This window comes from Equus przewalskii, chromosome 26 (genome assembly GCF_037783145.1).
Source record: "Equus przewalskii isolate Varuska chromosome 26, EquPr2, whole genome shotgun sequence".
In the NCBI taxonomy this organism is placed as follows: domain Eukaryota; kingdom Metazoa; phylum Chordata; class Mammalia; order Perissodactyla; family Equidae; genus Equus; species Equus przewalskii.
Window position 1 is genome coordinate 34,009,916 of NC_091856.1, and position 17,864 is coordinate 34,027,779.

General features: G+C 52.3%; 1 protein-coding gene across 32 annotated transcripts in view; it reads right to left on the bottom strand.

Moving 5' to 3' along the window:
• RAPGEF1 (Rap guanine nucleotide exchange factor 1) overlaps positions 1–17,864 on the bottom strand; it is a 142,092-nt gene that overhangs the window by 15,374 nt on the left and 108,854 nt on the right. For 13 of the 32 annotated variants that reach the window (XM_070595353.1, XM_070595345.1, XM_070595344.1 and 10 more), the window contains 4 exons: positions 6,627–6,899; positions 5,621–5,713; positions 3,639–3,727; positions 1,242–1,353 (listed from right to left, as the gene is read on the bottom strand). In XM_070595353.1, coding sequence (XP_070451454.1) covers positions 1,242–1,353; positions 3,639–3,727; positions 5,621–5,713; positions 6,627–6,899 — 567 coding nt within the window. The remainder of the gene's footprint in view (positions 1–1,241; positions 1,354–3,638; positions 3,728–5,620; positions 5,714–6,626; positions 6,900–17,864) is intronic. The other 19 variants (XM_070595366.1, XM_070595362.1, XM_070595365.1 and 16 more) reach the window with 3 other exon arrangements.

Consider the following 17,864-nt stretch of genomic DNA (forward strand, 5'->3'; position numbering starts at 1 on the left):
CTTGTCGTAACGTCCCGGGTTCTCCCAGGGAGCCCTTCTTAGCATCACAAAGATGTTCAATTACACCTCACATTGCTACTATGACCACTGACCACTGCCTGCCAATTAAAGAACAGGTCTATGTCCACGTGGGCAAACAGAGGCTGGAACCCACAAACCCGGCCTGGAGACAAAAAGAGCTGTTATCGGGGCCAGGAATGGCAGGCCAGGCTGCACACCACTAGGCCTGGCCCTGGGGCCGCAACGCTCCTCACTCTAATTCTGAAGGGAACACGACCCACAGCCTTCGAGCCACTCCTGGCCACAGCACTCACTCTGGGGGACGCACTTGCGTCGTGAGGGCACCAGGGTTTTCAGCCCTGGACTGCAGCATCCTGAAAGCGTCTTGGATTTCCAGCTGGGGGCGGGGTGGCTATGCCCATGACCTGATATTTCCGAAGAAATTTCTGGCCAGGGTCATGAATCATAACTTCTCTCAGAGAGGAGCCCACAGTCCTGCCTGCCTTCCCCTGCTCTGCCACGGCCAGCTGTCTCAGCCTGCCCAGCACTGCGCAAGGGCAGTGCCTGCCTGCTTGTCCGGGTGTCTGGAACACGGCCACTTCCTTGGGGGTGGGCAAGGCTGGTTTACTAGGCTGCCTCTCTGTGTGTCCAGAATCGCACGGCAGGAGGGAGACGCAAGCTTTCAGGCTGCCCTCTCTTACTTGACAGGGTTGGGACTGTTTTACCAGTGAGGCTCTTCTGACAAGGCACAGGACGGAGCTGCCACAGTGGCCAGGCCTGAAATTTCTTAGTCGGCTTGTGTCTCCCCATTCAAACTACAGTGGGCTATCTACCAGTAACAACATAAAAACTTCTTACACTAACGAGGGCTCAGCACGCATGGGGTCTGTGCTGAGCACCCCCATGGATTCCAGTCTCACAACACTCGCCGAGTCCCATCGTTTGGGGCTTAGAGATGTTACATAACATGCCCAAGATCACTCTCTAGAAGTGTCAGCAAAGGGGACAGGACACTCTCAAATTCATCCATTTGCCCGGCATCTTTTCACAGCCATGACGGCCTAGGCATTGGGCCGGGATAAATGAGATGCAGAGCTCAGAGCCTGGGGCGAGCACCCAGGGGTTCAACGCCTCGCTTAGGTCTTTCTGTTTGACACACTTCAAGGTTACATTCTCCTCAAAGCCCCTTCACCCTCCTTATGGGCCAGACTCAGCAAAATTAAGGCCTGTGAGGGACTTACCTCTTGCTTGAGTGTCAGCCTTGCCATAATTTCATTGTGGTCGATGAGGGACAGCTCGTCTACTTCCTCCTCCGACTGAGCTGACTCTGGAGCATCTGGTGACTTTGAGGCCCTGGAAGGAGAAGTGGTTTGTGTTGCAAGCGTCAAACAGGCCCTGGGCTCCAAGATGCCTGGAGGCCGAGGAAGAGTAGCCGGAGCACGAGAACCGCATGAGAGAACTGCTCCTCTGAGCCTGTCTGCCCTGGATTGCAGCTGTAATGGGCAGCCCAGACTTGCTTCCCAGGCCCACCATGGGGGGTCTGAGCAGTGGACAGAAGCCAGGACGCAGCTGGGACTTTTAGCTCTGCTTCTGATGAGCTGTGTGACCTTGGGAGATTTCCTGCTCTCTCTGCATGTTCCATCTGTAAATGGAAGGGTAAGCAAGATCAAGAAGGTTCCATCGAGCTATTTAACCAAGTGATGGTCTCAGTCATCTTTGTGGAGGCCCACTGTGTGGACAGTCAGCATTCAAGGGGAGGAACAGCAAAGGGCCAGCAGGACAGGAGAACACGTTAGCAAGGATCTGAACGTCACGCCCCAAGACTTTCCCGAGGGCCATTTCTCCATGGGACTGAGGAGAACCATGAACCAGGGAGACCAGCTCTTGTCCTCAGGGTGCGGGGTCTGGCAGGAGAGACAGATGTTAAAACAAGCAGCCGGGGCAGCAGCAGCACAAGCAAGGGACCCAGCCTAGTCTAAAGGGCAGGGCAGGCCTCCTGAGGATGGGACAGACAAACTGAGACTGAAGAGCTGAGTAGGAGTTTGCTTGTGAAGGGGGACAAGGAGAGAACCACCCGACAGAGGGTGTGTGCAGGGTGGCTAGGGGGCATCCCAGGGGCAGGTGGATGCTGGCACTTTGGGGGATGTGTGGTTGTGTGCAAAGGTCTGTGGGCACTTTGCCATCCCCCATATTCTCGTTTTATTCTTATGACCCTCATGATGGAGCCTGGGAGGCACTGGCCGGCCTTGTGGTCATAGGCCACATTTTTACCTAAGTTTTAGTGCCTCCGGTAAGACAACATGAAGGGCCAGAGTGAGACCATATGTGGCCCTTGGGAGGGTCTCTGCCACACGTCTTGTCAGTGATCAGCCTGCATGGAAAGAGGACGACATCCTAGTGATTGTTCTAACCAGTCAATGTGCTCATCCTTCTGCTTCTTTTCCAAGGACCACCTGAACTCTGAAAATGGCACTCTCAGGTCCAATGAAGTTAGAGACACAACCCATGAGCAGCTGTCATGTGGCACAGACGCTCTTTGACACCAGGTGTTAAACCAGGAAACCCATTATCACTTAACACTTGGGGAAACCTCAGTCAGACAGAGCAGTGGGTAGGCAGCCCGCTTCAAGGGGCCCCTATCAGTGCTTCCTAATTTCTTTCTATCTCTTGCTATTTTTACCACCTCTCCAAACATTTATGCTTAGGCTGGCAATGACCACTGGGTACCACTTGTCTTTGCAACCAGGACCCCAGAGGTAACCGAACCTCGGTCTAAAGAGGGAGGAAAAGCTTGAATGTGTGGAACACGGCACGAACGAGGTGAAGTGAACACAAGGTGCAGGTGGTAGTGCTGATTTGCGGGCCCTATACATTATATTTTGTTGAGTGTATACTGGAGAAATTTACTATGTATATCTAAAGCTGGTCAGGTTTGACTTATGCTAATATTGAAAAACATTATAGGAGATTAAAGAGACATACAACTGAATGCAATGATGACTCCTGACTGAGCTTGGTTCCAAAAAATTAAATTCTACCAGACATTTCAGGGAGAAGTGGGGAACTGGAAGATGGTTTGCATATCAGATGATATGAGGGAATTTATTATTAATTTTCTTAGGTGTGATAATGGCATTGTACTCAGATAGGCGTTTTAAGGTTTTCAGGGGGCACACTGAGGTACTTAGGGGCTGTCACGTTTGTAACTTACTTCCAAATGATTTAGCAACATAATGTACACGCTACATCTAGAAACTTTCATAATAAAAGGTTTTTGGGGGGGATCTTTTATATTCCCTATTGCACTTGAACTTGGACAAGAGGCTAAGGAAGGTTGGCCTAGGATTTGAAAAAGAAAAACCATCGTGGGTAATTTTAAGGTGGGTAATACGTGTACGGATAATCAAGAAGTAACGGCAGATTGTATGTTAGGATGAAGGCCTGTGAGGGGTGGCATCATTAGTGATTTTTCTTGCACTTTTCTGTACTCTCCACGTTTTCTACCCTGAGCACGTATAATTTGGAGACTCAAAAAAGGCAAGAATGTGGACACACAGTGCCTGCAGGCCGGGTGTGCAGGCCGGCAGGGGCTGGTGCGCTGCTGTTGGGGGTCCCAGCTCCACTCGGGCCCTTCCTACCTCTCCCCGCCGTCTCTGCTTTCCTTCCCCGATGCACCGCCGACTGATGGAGGATCTCTGGGATGTCCATCTTTCACAGCTGGTGATTCCTGAAAAGAGAAGTCAGCGCTGGATGTGTGACAGGTGCCCCAGGCTGGGGCTGATCTGCTCCCCAGAATTCCTGCCTGCAAGTGGCTTCTGAGTGCAAGTTCCTACAGAGCAATCTGAGATGTGAACAAGTTAACCATGGATGCGGCTCATTACACGGGAAGCACAAGGCCCTCTTCAGACTAGCATCTTGCCTTTGAGAAGAGTGAAAAGTGCCACTGCTTATGACCTTTGTCAGCTGCCAACCTCGATGAAGCCATTCCAGCCACCTCCTGGAAGAAAGGGCTGTCACAGTCGCTACTACTCAGGCAAGCTCAGCTGGGCACTGTGCTAAGGGCTTTGCAAAGCTCTTCTCACTGGGTCCTTAGCAAGACCCTATCCATTAGCTGCTGTCGTCATGCCCATTCACACACGGAGAGACAGAGGCTGGGATAAGTTAAAGGCCCTGCCCAAGACCACACAGCTAGAAGGCTGCAGCCTGGACTCAAACCCAGGGTCGTCCACCTCCAAAACCTGTGTCCTCAAGCATTGTGCACCGCTGGGGTGCAGCAAACTTTTCTGACGTCCCAGTTAAAGGGTCTTCAGGACTGCAGTGCTCGCTCGCCTCCCAGTTCCAAGTCCAGAGGGTCTAGCTGCTCAAGCGCACGCGTGCAAACCCCATCTCCTCCTCCAGCAGCCTTGCTTCTTTCCGGGAATCTGGGCCCACCCCACTCAGTGACAACACGGCTCTCCGGCATCCCTGGTCTGCCAGCGAGGCCACGGCAGAGAAGGGGGCAACACGAATACATGGAACATCATCATGGAGAGGGCTCCGAGGGGGAGAAGTCAGCACTGAATGTGGTCACAGATAGAGGGGGAAGCCATGGAAGGCCAGTCTGGGATGGACTCCACTGTGTGGAGGCTGAATTGGATGATGCCAGGGGCACAGGTCACCAGAGGGGACAGGTGAGGTGGGGACACCAGGGGAGAAACAGCTTAGCTCCCAGGGACAGGGTGTAATCCCACTGGAGTGAAAATTCTGCAGTGTTCTACAACTTGCTAATGCCTGATGTGGGGCTTGCCTTGCGTGGACATCTAAGATCCTATGGGGATCCCCTTGAGGGACCATCTTAATGGCAGGTGACCATGCTTTTAATGGGCTGCCCTTTTTAATGATCAGCCCTTTGAGCTAAATCACTAGGGAGGATGGAGTCCTCATGGCACCCACGCTCAAGGGACTCGTCCTGCCCAGGACTGGGGTGGGGGGAGAGGGCGGGTACTTTTGAGGTTTTTGAACTTGCTCATGCTTTGCAGTAGCAAAACCTGGAAAGCCAACTGCTCCACAGAATGGCTGCACCTCAACTGTGTCAAGTCGGGACAGAGTAAAACAGGGTGGCCACGGCAGGTAGTCCCCACTCTCTCAGGACGGGGAGGTATGCATAAACACAGCAGGGGCTACCTGCCAGGCTCGCCAGCTTCCTTGGAAGCAGTTAATGGAGGAGTGAAGGAGCACACTGGGGAGGAAGAGGAGACAAAGGTTTGCAAGGCTCAGTGTTGGAGAGAAGAGTCCCTCCCTCTGGGTGAGGGACGCAAGATGGAGCTCAACACTAGGAGATGGGAAGGAAGAAATCCCCAAGAGCAACTGGACTCGTGGCCAGGCCAACGCCAGGCTGCTCCCAAAGATTTCCAGAAGACCCACTGGCTAGGCTGGAGGAGCACCACACGCACTGAAGCGAAAGCGCAGGGAAGACGGCCACCAGGAAGCCACGTCCTCTCCCGGCAGAGCCGAGCTGGCTCCTGGCACAGCTGCAGGGGGCCCAGTCCACTAGTGACCAGGAGGCTCAGCCAGACAGAAGCAGGGGCCCAACCCCTGCCAGGCCAGGCCACATGCACGAGGCAGCCCCGAGGTTACTTACTCCTCGAGAGGGAGCCAGCTCCTCGCTGCTCTGGCCAGAGGAATACAGATTGACATATTCACCCTCACCAGCTTCCTCACTGGCGTGTTCACTCTGGGGGAGACAGGATGAGAGGAGACGCACATGGGACAGGCCCTCTAGCCGGCCCACACGCTCAGAGAGGGCAGCCCACGGGCTGGCCCTGACCAGGATGCTCCTCTCATGAGAAAGAGAAGACGGCAACAGCGAGCACTTGGTTCTCCTTGGGGAGCTCCCCCAGGCTCAGAGAACAAAGCTGCGTTTGCCCCTCTTGCTTCTGTGTCACAGGGGACCCATGTTTCCTTCTTCCCCAAAGATGTCAAGGGCCTTTCAGACTGTCCTGGAGGCACACCTCCCTACTCTGCTGCACTGAGGACCACAGGAGTCCCTTGTATGGGGGCAGGCGGTTGTGGAGGGAGAGGCAACACATCCAGACCACGCAACACACTGGAGAGCTGGGTCCCACCTGCCTGCGTCTGCTCTGCCCCACCTGCTCGTCCACGTCCGCTCCCACCTGTGGGGGCAACTCCCCGTGCCCAGATGCAGTACTCAGTCCACTGAACAGACAGGAAAGCAGGTCCTCCGTCCTCAGCACCACATGCAACGAAACACACAACTGCCTTTGGTCTCTGTCAGAGATCTTTGGACCTTGCTTCCAAAGGTGTTTGTATCTTTCTCTAAAAACCACCAAACAGAAAACTAGCATTTTCTATCGTATGCTTATGATAACTGTCTCTAAATGGTCACTCTCCTTCTGTAGAAATCAGATCCCTACTGTGATGGGAATTCTATATAGAAGGTTCGATTTCTGTTCTGGAAACAGACAGGCTACCATTTCCCCTTGTGACCTTCCAGAGACCTCAATCCAGCTACGCTGCTAATGGGCACCTGCCAGCGACAGACCTGACTGCTAGTGAGGGAGGAACAGTGGTACTGCTTTCTCAGAACGTGCAGCCCCATGTGGAGCGGGTGTGTGCTGAGTTCTCACCGAAGGCGTCTGGGGCGAGTCAGTGAAAGAGGTTTCGGAAGGAAGGCAGACAGTGTTCCCATGAAAGCTGCTCTCCTGAGAAGATGAAAGAGGCCCGTCCACGGTGCTGGGAGGCGGACTGGCTACAGTTGGCACCACTAAGTCAGAGCTCTGAGACGGGTGCACAGGTGGGAAATGTGGAGAGGAAGAGGAGGTAGACGGAAGGAAAGGTGGAACGGAAGCTTGGTTGTGAGGCACGAAATCCTGGGAGTAGGACCTAAACACAGATTTATACTACAGAATCAAAGTGGAAAACAAACACAAAAACGAGAGGATGGGAAGAAGAAAACAGACAAAAGAAAAAGCAGTTAGATTAACTCAGCTGAGCTGCGACAGGCTGTTCACAGTAATTCTAACGAGGACCACTGACCAGGCCAAACCAACCCCCGTGGTCCTCTGGCCTGAGGTCCCCAACCCAGCGCGTCCTCCCTTGAGAGCGGCCTGAAGCCTGACTAGTGTCATCCTCAGAGCCTAAACAGCAGGACGCGGGTGCCCCCAAAGGACAGCGAGCCCCACACGCTGTACAGTCCCGTCCTTTGCTTTGTCAGAGAATTAAACCCACACAACTCAGTCTACGCCTTTGGTCCTTTTGGGAACCTTGTGGCTAAATTCAACATGACACCTAGTCATATTTACCTATTTTGCATCTTTGGGACAAATCTCTTCAGTTTTATCCCTTCAAAGTCAAACACTGCAGGCTTTTAAATAGTGTAATCCACCTCAAATCCTTTCGGAAGAGAAGGGCATAAGCCTTAAAAATCATTGGAAGAATTGTGCTATCCAAACACTAAAAGTTTCTACGAGTTCATTTCTCTTCCTCCCCAATCTTTCTTTCTTTTTAACAAATGAAGTGATCTTGTGACGCCTCTGATGTCACCTCAGAGCTGCAAGGTTACACTCTCCCAAATTCTCACTGAGAGAGAGAAATCTGAGGTCAGGCTGAGAAGCGACAGCCAATGCCCACAGCTTCCTATGCTGCGGGAGGAGGGCCTGAGGAGCTCTGGGACCATGACCACCAGGCTCAGAATCCGACGACGTCTTCATGTCCTGCGAGGGGTCTGCCAACACGCTGCTGTCACAGGGAAATGGGAGAGAAGCGTGTGGAAGGGACAGTATCTGAAGGCCTCGCCAGGCTCACTTGCCCACTACAGATGCTGAAACTCGACAAAAGTCAAACCCAACACAAATGTGCACATTCACTCAAAGGTCCTCTGCATTTTGGCATGGGATTTTTGGAACCCATGGACAAAAAACAGGAGGAGGAAGCAACGCAATTTTAAACTAACAGGTTAAAACTACCCCTATCTTTCAGCGGCGTTGCAAAGCTACACTTTAACCTGGACAAAGAGCTGCTGTAGCTCAAGGGACAAGCAAGCGCTCCCTCTGCCCTGCCTGCCGCCAGCCCCTTCCCGGCTGTGCGGACCAGGGTCCTTGTCCCTCCTTGGTGAGGCCAAGGCCCTTTCACCCCCGCGAGTTCCAGGAGCTGTTGGTTTATATCCAGGACACTGCCCTAGGTACCTCCCCATTCTTACGCGGTTTATTTCCCCATCTAACTTACAAACTCAAGGCCAACCCTCATACAGGGTCAAATGAATTAGAAGTGCCAACATACAGTCTGACCAACCGACACTGAGGGCTTGGATTCCTGCTAGAAGTGAAGTTCTGTTCACATCCCTTCTTTTTAGAAAAGCTGGGTGAGTGGCCACTGGCTCAACACCCCAGCTCAGCTGCTCCCATCCCGAGGGCTGTGGAACCTCAGCATCCGCAGTGCCAGCACGAGCCAGGTGCCACATTTTGGCCTTTCAGAGAAACCGTCCAGACCTGGGGTGGTCACCCCGGGCCTTGCTGGGGATGGCAGCAGGCTGAAGTGTTGGGCTTTTGGGGTCCTCCATTTCATCTCTGGAGGATGCTCTTCCACTAGTGAGATTCTCCCACTGGCTGGGAAGGTCCGTGGAAGACAGTGAGTGGAGCCCATCAGCCAAGGGAAGGGACGGCCTGTCCCTGGGGGGCCACTTTGAGAACCCCCACACCACTGCTTCAGGCAGTGACCTCAGTCTCAGGCGGGAGCTCAGTTCTCAGATTTGGCAGATGCTCGTTCCCAACATGGAGGCAGTGCCATGAAATCTGCTAACAGATACCTCTCCCTTGTCCGTGAATCCACTGAGTCTAAGATTCACGTTCAATGGCCTGAATGTTCATGTCCCTCCAAAAGCCAGATGTTGAAATCCTAACCCACAAAGATGAGGGGGTTAGGACAGGGGGCCTTTGGGAGGTGCTTAAATCACGAGGGTGGAACCTTCAGAAATGGGACTAGTGCCTTTCATAAGAGATGCCTTGCCCTTCTGCCATGTGAGGATACAACAAAAAGGCTCTGACTCAGAAGAGGGGGCCCTCACCCAACCACACAGGCACCCCGATCTAAGAAATAAATTTCTGTTGTTTATGAGCCATCCAGTCTGTGGTATTTTCTTATAATAGCCCCAATGGACTAAGACAAAGGCCAGCTCTTTCTGGAGTCCCAGCTCTGTCCTCGTTACCGCCCCCCATGTACACACACGAGCACTAAGGCAGGCCCTAAAGTCACTGAGCACCGGACACACACACGAACAGCTTCTGTGTGACCACGAAATGTGCTCGGGGTGGCAGGCTCCCACTCATGCCTGCCTGTTCTGGGAGATGGGACACAGGTAACTGCTAAGAGGACGCATTCTCAAGTCACAGGGACCTGGGCTCGGGTCCCGGCCTATCTCTTTCTACCTGTGTGACCTTGGGCAAGTGACTTAAGTTCTTGAGCCTCAGTTTCTTCACCTGTAAAATGGGGATGAAAACAATGGCACTCTTCTCAGAGGGCCTCTGTGTGGATTTAATGAGATGACACCCTGTAGGTGCCGAGCACAGCACTGGCATGTAACAATGTCAGCTCTCCTCCCGTGCTCTCCAAAATACCAATCTGGGAACCACTCTAAATAACAGGGCTGAGGCGTTTAATAGGGGTCCAACACATACTTAGTGATGAGGGAATATTTAGGAATGGATTCTAATATTAGCATGAATTAAAGTGCCTAGAACATTGCCTGACTCACAGCAGTGTCTCAGTTTTCAGTGTGGCAGGGCCAGACCGGCTTCACTCGCTGCTCAGGTGCAGGTCTGCAGTGGGAGGCTAGGGAAGGAGGCTCAGACGCCACCAGGGGTGTGGACCCCAGAGGAGCGGGGCGGCCAGCAAGGAGACAGGAAGGAGGTCTGGCTTCTCTCGAACAAAGCGTCCTGGCCTGCCCCGCCCTTCCCACCCGCCTCCCTCCTAGCCTGTGAGCAGCTCTGGTATTCGAGCCATGCAGTCATGCTGGGACAAGAGCCAAGCTTAAAAGTACCTTCAAGGGGGTGGGGAGATGCAAGGGGCTGCTCTCTAATCACCAGAGAGCGCACAGTGCCCCTCCGCAGCTCTCCAGAGGGAGGGCCGCCTCCGGGCTCAATACCATACCATTTTCAACAAGTCCAGTCTCCAGTGATTCCCCAGAGAAATACTTCCAGGCCCTTTAAGTTCGTATTTATTCATATGGGCAGGGAGAAAGGCAGAGCTGGCCGCTGAACAGAAACACCACTTCACCACAGCCCGGAGTTTATTTTAGGATCTGGCTGGTGCCGGCTCTGCTTCTGACAGAGCTGCTGCACTCTCCGCAGCAGGAATTTTTATTTATAGCCACAGTAAGACTGTTTGGGCTGAGGATTTTATAACACGAGGGGCTGCCTGTCTGGAGACTGCAGAAGGTCTAGGCGTGCCAGAGCAAGTTCCTGGGAAGGGAGAGCAGTTAGGAGGGGGGCCTTGCCCCCAACGTCAGCCTGATTACACAGTCAAAGCACCAACAAGGACCGTCTCATGACGATGACGACGGTGATGATGACAGTTACTCTTACTGAATGCTTCCTGCTGGTCCGACGGAACCTAAGGGTTTTGCAGGAATCATCTCACTTTTACACAAAATGCTGTTATGATCCTCATTACAAAGATGAAGAAACAGGCTGGAAGGCCAGGCTGGTAAGAGATGGTGTTGAGACAGCCCATCGCACATTCTTTGAGTATTCTGAGCACGTGACAGTCCCTAACCATGCAATCCCACGGCTCTGCAGGATATAGCCTATCAACCCCACTGGGAGATCTCCTTAGTTGAGCGTTCTCTGATGACCAGCATGCAAAAGGCAGTGAGCTGATGCTTAATATACATGCCAGGGATGCAGAGGAAATATCTGCCCTCATGAGAGATGCAGGAAACAGCAACTCACTCTTGAAAACACACACCTGAAGTAACCAAGAGTCTTCTGGTGTAAAGGATGATGGAGGCTGATGACCTTATATGTCAGCGTGTGGCCATTCACACACTAAAAGGCACTCAAAGCCACTCGAAGCTGGCCAGGCACCAGTTTTCAGTGACACTTTCTCTCCATTATAGTCCTGGCATGAAAAATGACTAGGGATGGGCCCTGTGTTGTGTTGGCAAGAAAGCAGATCTTTAAATGAAGAATTCTGATTCCTCAACATAACAGACACTCCATTTAATTCCTTGGATTACCAAGAAAGAAGACCAAGGGTGCCACAGAAGGCAGTCAGAGTGCCAGCAGCTGAGGGCTAGCGATACAGGCCAAAGGACCTTGATTGGAATGGCTGCTCCACAGTGACGTGAGCTCCAAGCTTTGGAGAACTTTCAGCTCTACCACTTATGGGGAAATGTGATCATCTCTGTGAATGGCCTCACTGTCGTGTGAACTGTTTGGGAAGGAGAGAAGCTGCCAGAGATCGGTGATTACTGCAGACTCCTGGCACAAGCAAGGCTTATGACTCCAGTGTTTTTGGATGCTACTTGGCAAAACAGATAAGCTACCGGACACCTGGTTTTCAGGTTTAAATTTTTATCCATCCTTTGTGAGAAAGCACTGAAGGGAAGCTGCTGTCCTAGTGTGGTTTGGGCTTCCTTCCCTTGCAGAGAATCACCGGGAACCACACAGCTCAGCACTGGTCCTGGGCTCAGAGCAGGCTTCCCTCACCCAGGGACTGTGAGTGTCAACACGATGTGGGGCTAAGTTATTTCTTTCTGGCGGAAGCCAAGCTTTTAGCCGCTGCACAGCATCCCACTCTGGGGCAGGGAACTCCTGGAGAGGGGCACATCTGATCTGGTTCTTAGAGATGGGCCATGAGCACTCCTCAGTCACCAGGAAGGACCCTGGATAACACTCCTTGGCGCTCCATGTCGAAACCAGAGGGAAGACTACTGGCTTTGTCTCCTCTCTCCTTCCTCCTTTCAATTAACTGCGTGTTTACGAAAGCCATCCTTTGGGTCTATCCTAGGCCCAGAGGCTCCTTCCTTCTTTGATGCCCTTGTGTTCATTTATAACAACTATGTTTTACATAATATTGAAAGAGGACTTTCCAAAGCCAAGCAGCAGATTCTGAGGCTGAAGCAGAAAGCACCTGCACGTGAGACCTCTCTGTGCTCCTGTCAAGGAGGGGAATTTTGTTGGTCGTATTGTGTAAATGAGGAGATAGCATTCATCTCATCCAGGAAAAGCAACATCAGCACCATACTGGGTCCAAAAAATATCTTCTCTCTTTTTGAATACATTTCTTGGTGGAGTCTATTTTTTAAAATCATTTGAAAATTCTAATTTGTATTTTACAACAAAAGATGTAAAAGAACAAAATGTTTTGCTCGGGAGAATTTTAGGTATCAGAATGGGCGAAACTAGAAATTTATTACATTCTTCTTACGTGACATATTTTCTGCAACCTGAATCTCAAGGTCTTCCTCGAAAACACTACATTTTTGACCGATGGTTTCATAGCTAATTATTCTCTTGCAAAAACCTCCAACACACTTTAGGACGCTCTGCATATTCACTAAATATTGACCTTAAGAGCATCAACTCTTTATAGAAAGATTTAGTATAGATTCAAAAACAGTTTGAATTCTGTTCTAGACATCTGACTGAACTATTTTTACTCAGTTTGGATTTACCCATGACAGGGCTCTAGTTTACACTTAGACTCTGTTTAGAGCCTGAAGCCTCACTCTGTCATGTGTCACAACAGGAAGGACAAGATGCACCTCTCGGTACCCAGCCTCTGCATGGACTTTTCGTTTTACCTAGCCTTACAGGTCTTAATATCTATTTACTGGCAATTAAGCAGTTCATAAATGTCAACCCAACACAGTATTTTTCACGATGGGCATCTGGAGTCTAACCTTAGCTCTAACTTAAGACTCTAAGCAAATGGTTCAGAATTTCTATTCTGGTTTCTCCATGTCTAGAATGGGGGTAAGCATTCCATCGCAGAGCAGTAAGGAAGGGCCCTTGACAAGTAGACAAGCAGCCTGAAAACATGAAGTAAAGGCAGCAGGCAATGTGTGTGGACCCCTCTTTGGGTTCCTGTCACCACGTGACCGTCACAAAGACCAGGGGGGTCCATCTGGTACCTGGCCAGATGGACTGTCGTGGATGGAGTCAGAAGTACACATGCAGCAAGGTGCTACAGTGAATTTCCTATGTCTGACGCTAGTCTGAGAGCACTGACCATCCAAAATGCCATGAGCATCAACAAAACAAGAGTCAGGAAGCCTTTAGAATGAGGTGCAGAAATGGCTGAGTCAGAGTGATTGCTTTTGTGAGCCCCCAAGGGGAGGATCTCCAAGCCCTGGTCCAGCTGTTGGGCTGTGACCAGTCCTGCGTCCTGGCATGGCCCCTGCTGTCTACCGCAGGCAAGGCAGGCTCCCTCCTGGGCTCAGGTGGGAACTGTCTCCTCCAGGGCTGGACCTTTAGGCAAAGGTGGGCTCTACACTCTCCCCTGAGGGTCTTAAAAACCTGGACAGTGCGCTGGTCTGCATGAAGCTACTTCCACAAGGCTGGGTCAAGGCTCAGAGTGGACTGAATCCGGACTTCATCCTTCAGAGGCAGTACTAACTGCGCAAGCACCCTGGGTCTTTCAGGAAGGCTGGAAAAACACAGGGTAAAAATACCCAAGGGGTCAAACTGTATTTCAAGGGCCCAGCAGACAGGAACTACTTGTGAAACTCTTGGGCCAGACAGCCAGCAGCCAGACCTCCGGGTCAGCAAAGAAAGAAAATGAGGAAGAAATCAGGTTTTTGGCCACAGCTTGGGACCAGTGTGTTGACTTGTGGGAACAGAGAGGCTATCATGTGACACTCAGCCTCAGGCTGCTCTGATGAAATGCTGGGAAGCAGGGAAAGACAGATGTGATGGCGGGGTGGAGGGAGAGAGCTAGAGGCCTCTCTGGTCACTGCTCGCTGCTTTTGGGTGAATCAAGACGTTCCTGGTCAGTTCCGTGTCACAGAGCACCTGCCACTTGCTGTCTCACCCTGAGCCATGCAGCAAGGCAGCAAGCGCGTAAAAGCTCAGCCCCCGCCCTCAGAGGACTGACAACCTCGAGAAAAGGAACCTGAGCATCACAAAGGAAAGAAAGCAACAAGCTCCCGATGTGATGATAAACACCATTACTATGCCTCCCTGCTGCCTAAATGCTGGGTGTGTCTTGTACATTACACGCTTTCCCTGCACTGTCCTGTTAGTCCTCACAACGAATGCATGCCCCCATTGGAGAGATGAAGGAATGGAGGCCTAGTGAGCTGGGGACGGTATGCTCAGGTCCACACAGCAAGTAAGGAGAAAACATGGTGGGGAAGGAGACAGGGGAAGCCAGGAAAGGTGGTGTCAGAAGAGAGAAGAAAGCAGGTGGGAGAGTACGACGAGCTGGTGCCAGCAGGAAGTGGAGGGTATGCAGGTAGTGGGCACAGGAATGGCTAGGCAGAAGCAGCCGGCAAGGCCTCAGAACGGGGACAATGCTGGATTGATACCGCAGTGACAAGGTGGCCCTTTAGTCTGACCAGCACTGAGAAGGGGACATGGCAGCAGGAAGTCGAGGAAGGAAGCCACAGTGGCCATGCTGGGCGGGGAGGAAGGGAGCGGCGATGGGCTGGAGAGAAGTGGACCAGCTCAGGGCGCATGAGGGGAAGTGCAGCAGGGCTTGGTGAGTGGGTGTGCCTGTGTCATGTGTAAACGTGGTCTGTACCTGGTGAGGGAGGAAAGACAAGATGACACCTCATTTCTTACTTGGGCAATTCAGTGGATGGTGGAAACAATCACAGAAATAACAAGAGGGGTTTGGCCGGGCAACACTGTATGAACACCGACTGGGTGCCAGTCACGTGTTAGGCAGGTGGGGCTCTAATTCCTAATCCCAGGGAGCCCCAAGTCTGGCCAGAGCCACCTGCACTTGCACTGGTAGACTACACTCTGCGGTTAGGCCCCTAAGAATGGGGAAGTGTCTGAGAGTCCAGGACTTCAGGGTCAAGTAATCTGAAACGCCCACACGACACCTGGGTGCCGAAGGGCCCTCAGACGCTCTCCCACACGATGGCAGCATGGCCCTGGTCTTCCCGATGCTGACAGCGCCAGGGGCTGCTCTGAAGGAAACCCGGGAACATCAGGCAGGCCCCTGGAGCAAAGCCCCACCGGGAGAGATGCAGTCTGAAGAAATAGCTCCCCGTGCTTGGGCCACCAGTGCTGCCCACGGACACCCCTCTCATCTCTCAGAATGGGGCAGCGCTAACCACAGCAGGAAGCTGTAAAGATAAGACGAGATCTGGCAGAAACAAGGGACAGAGGCAAGGAAGGTGGGAACTTATCTTTCCAACTGGAGGACACAGAGCACGCTGGGCCAAGCAGCGTGAGCACCCCATGGGCCTCTGCTCCACTTCCCTCACCGTACGCCATCGTCTCTCCTTTTCTCTCCATCTCCTCTCCCCTCCCCTTTCCTGTCTGGCCTTTAGACCAGTCAGAACACCAGGGTTTCTGTGATGGTTGCTGCTCAGGGCTGGTTGGTGACCAGGAGGTTGAGGAGGGGGCAGAAAAAGTGAGCGAGCGACAGATGTACTAGCAGACCCTCAGGACCCACCATGCGTCCCAGGGAGCAGCCCTCGCTGTTTCAGTGAGGGGATGGTGTGGCAGAGAAGCCCAGAGTCTACGAAGCACAGGCCCTCTGTTGAGAGCATATGTGCCGATGTATGAAAGCCTGGGTCCAACATCTCAGAGAATCACTCTCTGTCCAGAATGGGGGACCAGCTGCTTTACAGGTCACCCCCCTTTAAACAGAAGTCCTCAAGATAATACACTTGACTTTCTTGCCCTGAAGATTTTTTTAAAAAGCAAATGACAGTTATTATGAATATTTCTCAAGTTCTTCTCAAAACATGGGTCTTCTAACAGTTTTACTTATCCAGAAATCATTCTGGAAGCCAAGATAGAAAAGAAATATTTTGACAAATTTCTAGCATCTGAATAGATCTCTTGGTGAGAGTAAATATCCCTAACTTGCAGTTAGCAAGAAAGGATGTGCCATGGGGCTGGCCCGGTGGCGCAGCGGTTAAGTTCGCACATTCCGATTCTTAGCGGCCCAGGGTTCGCCGGTTCGGATCCCGGGTGCGGACATGGCACTGCTTGGCAAGCCATGTTGTGGTAGGTGTTCCACACATAAAATAGAGGAAGATGGGCATGGATGTGAGCTCAGGGCCAGGCTTCCTCAGCAAAAAGAGGAGGACTGGCAGTAGTTAGCTCAGGGCTAATCTTCCTGAAAAAAAAAAAAAAAGAAAGGATGTGCCAGAAAATAGTTTGGGGGACCGAGGAAGGTCATTTTTGTAACACCAGCACTGCAATACCTGAAGGTCACTGGCCACCCCAATGGTCACGGACCAATGCTCAATAATAACTTGGTTAAGGGTAAAGTGAACACGGATGAATCCAAAAAACTTTCTAGATTCGCACTACTGGGTTCAGACCAGAGCACATGCAAGCCAGAAAAAGGACAGGAAAAGGAAATGCAGAGGGGAATTCAGTGTGGAGGGGGAACGGCTGATGCCGGAGGGACTGGAGCTGGCGTGGAGGAGGAAGGTGGGCAGCCAACACGGGCTGGGCCTCAGTGAGAACATGGCAGGCAGCCAGAGGGTACGAGCCACTGAGGGAGAGTCTGGGGACAGGGCAAGGGACCCCGGCACCATGTCAGAAAGCTGTTTCCAGGAGGGCCTATCACTCAGACACTTACAGCGCTCTCACACATCACGAGGCCTGGCAGAATCAGAACAGGAACCTTAAGTCTGCCTCCTGGGCCCGGGGGAGGCTGCACCCAGCTCCCCACATCTTTCCTGCCCCAGTCACTCATCGTTTCCCCAAACACCTTCTTCCACGAAACCAGCCTTAATGCCCCAGACATCACCCTCAGGTCTGTGTAGCTGAAGGATTACGGCACAGGCCAGGAAGGAAGGGAAGTCTGTGGACCAGGGGCTAACACTTCTGTGGAATGAGAGCTAAGCAGATGCAGCCAAAGACTGCAAAGAGGAGAGTGGGCACCACCCAGGAACAGGAGTAGGAACACAGCTGGGGACAAGCGGTGGGCAGCGGGGAACAATGAAAGCCCAGCCTGAGCCCCCGAGGGAGCAGCTCAGGAAGTAGCTGGTTTCAGTTAAGGTGTAGGGGCAAGTGGCTGATCCTGAGGACACGTGGAAGGGCTGGCTATTGTCACTCCCCTTCAGCTGGCTCTCCCATGACCTCTGTCCTTGAGTGCTTACATTTGAGGAAAACTTCCAGAATGCATGTGAGGCTTTCTAGCCCCCATCCTCAGGCAGGTCCCTCGGTGTGGAACACCTTTGCCTTGCTTTCCTTGACCTTTACCTCCCTGAAATCCTAACGGCCCTTCACGCCACAGCTCAAGCACCACCTCCCTCTGCCTGCCCTCATTGCGGCTCCACACCGCGGGGCTTCCACTGACTGGAGCTCTTGTGCCCTTCCTCACACCCCACTTTAGCATGAGTTTCTTGTATGTCCATCTCTTCCGCCTCCTGAATTGCAAGTGCTTCTCAAGGATAATGGGTGGTCTTCCTTGCCCTGGATCCTTCTTGCTGCCTGACCCACACAGGAGAAGCCCTGTGCTTACTGACGCTGGGTCTTCCACCAGGACCGCGGGAAGAGAGCCCCCTTCAATTTAAACTGGTCAGTGAGGTTACTGCTCTCCAAATTCCCTTAGCAAGAGGTTTCCAATGGTTAGAATCTTCCGGCAGAGGTAACAGGTCACTGGGCCAGGAGCCACACGAGGTGTCTTCAGATTTGACAACTGCTCTATTCCTAAGCGGCACCCTTTCAGGA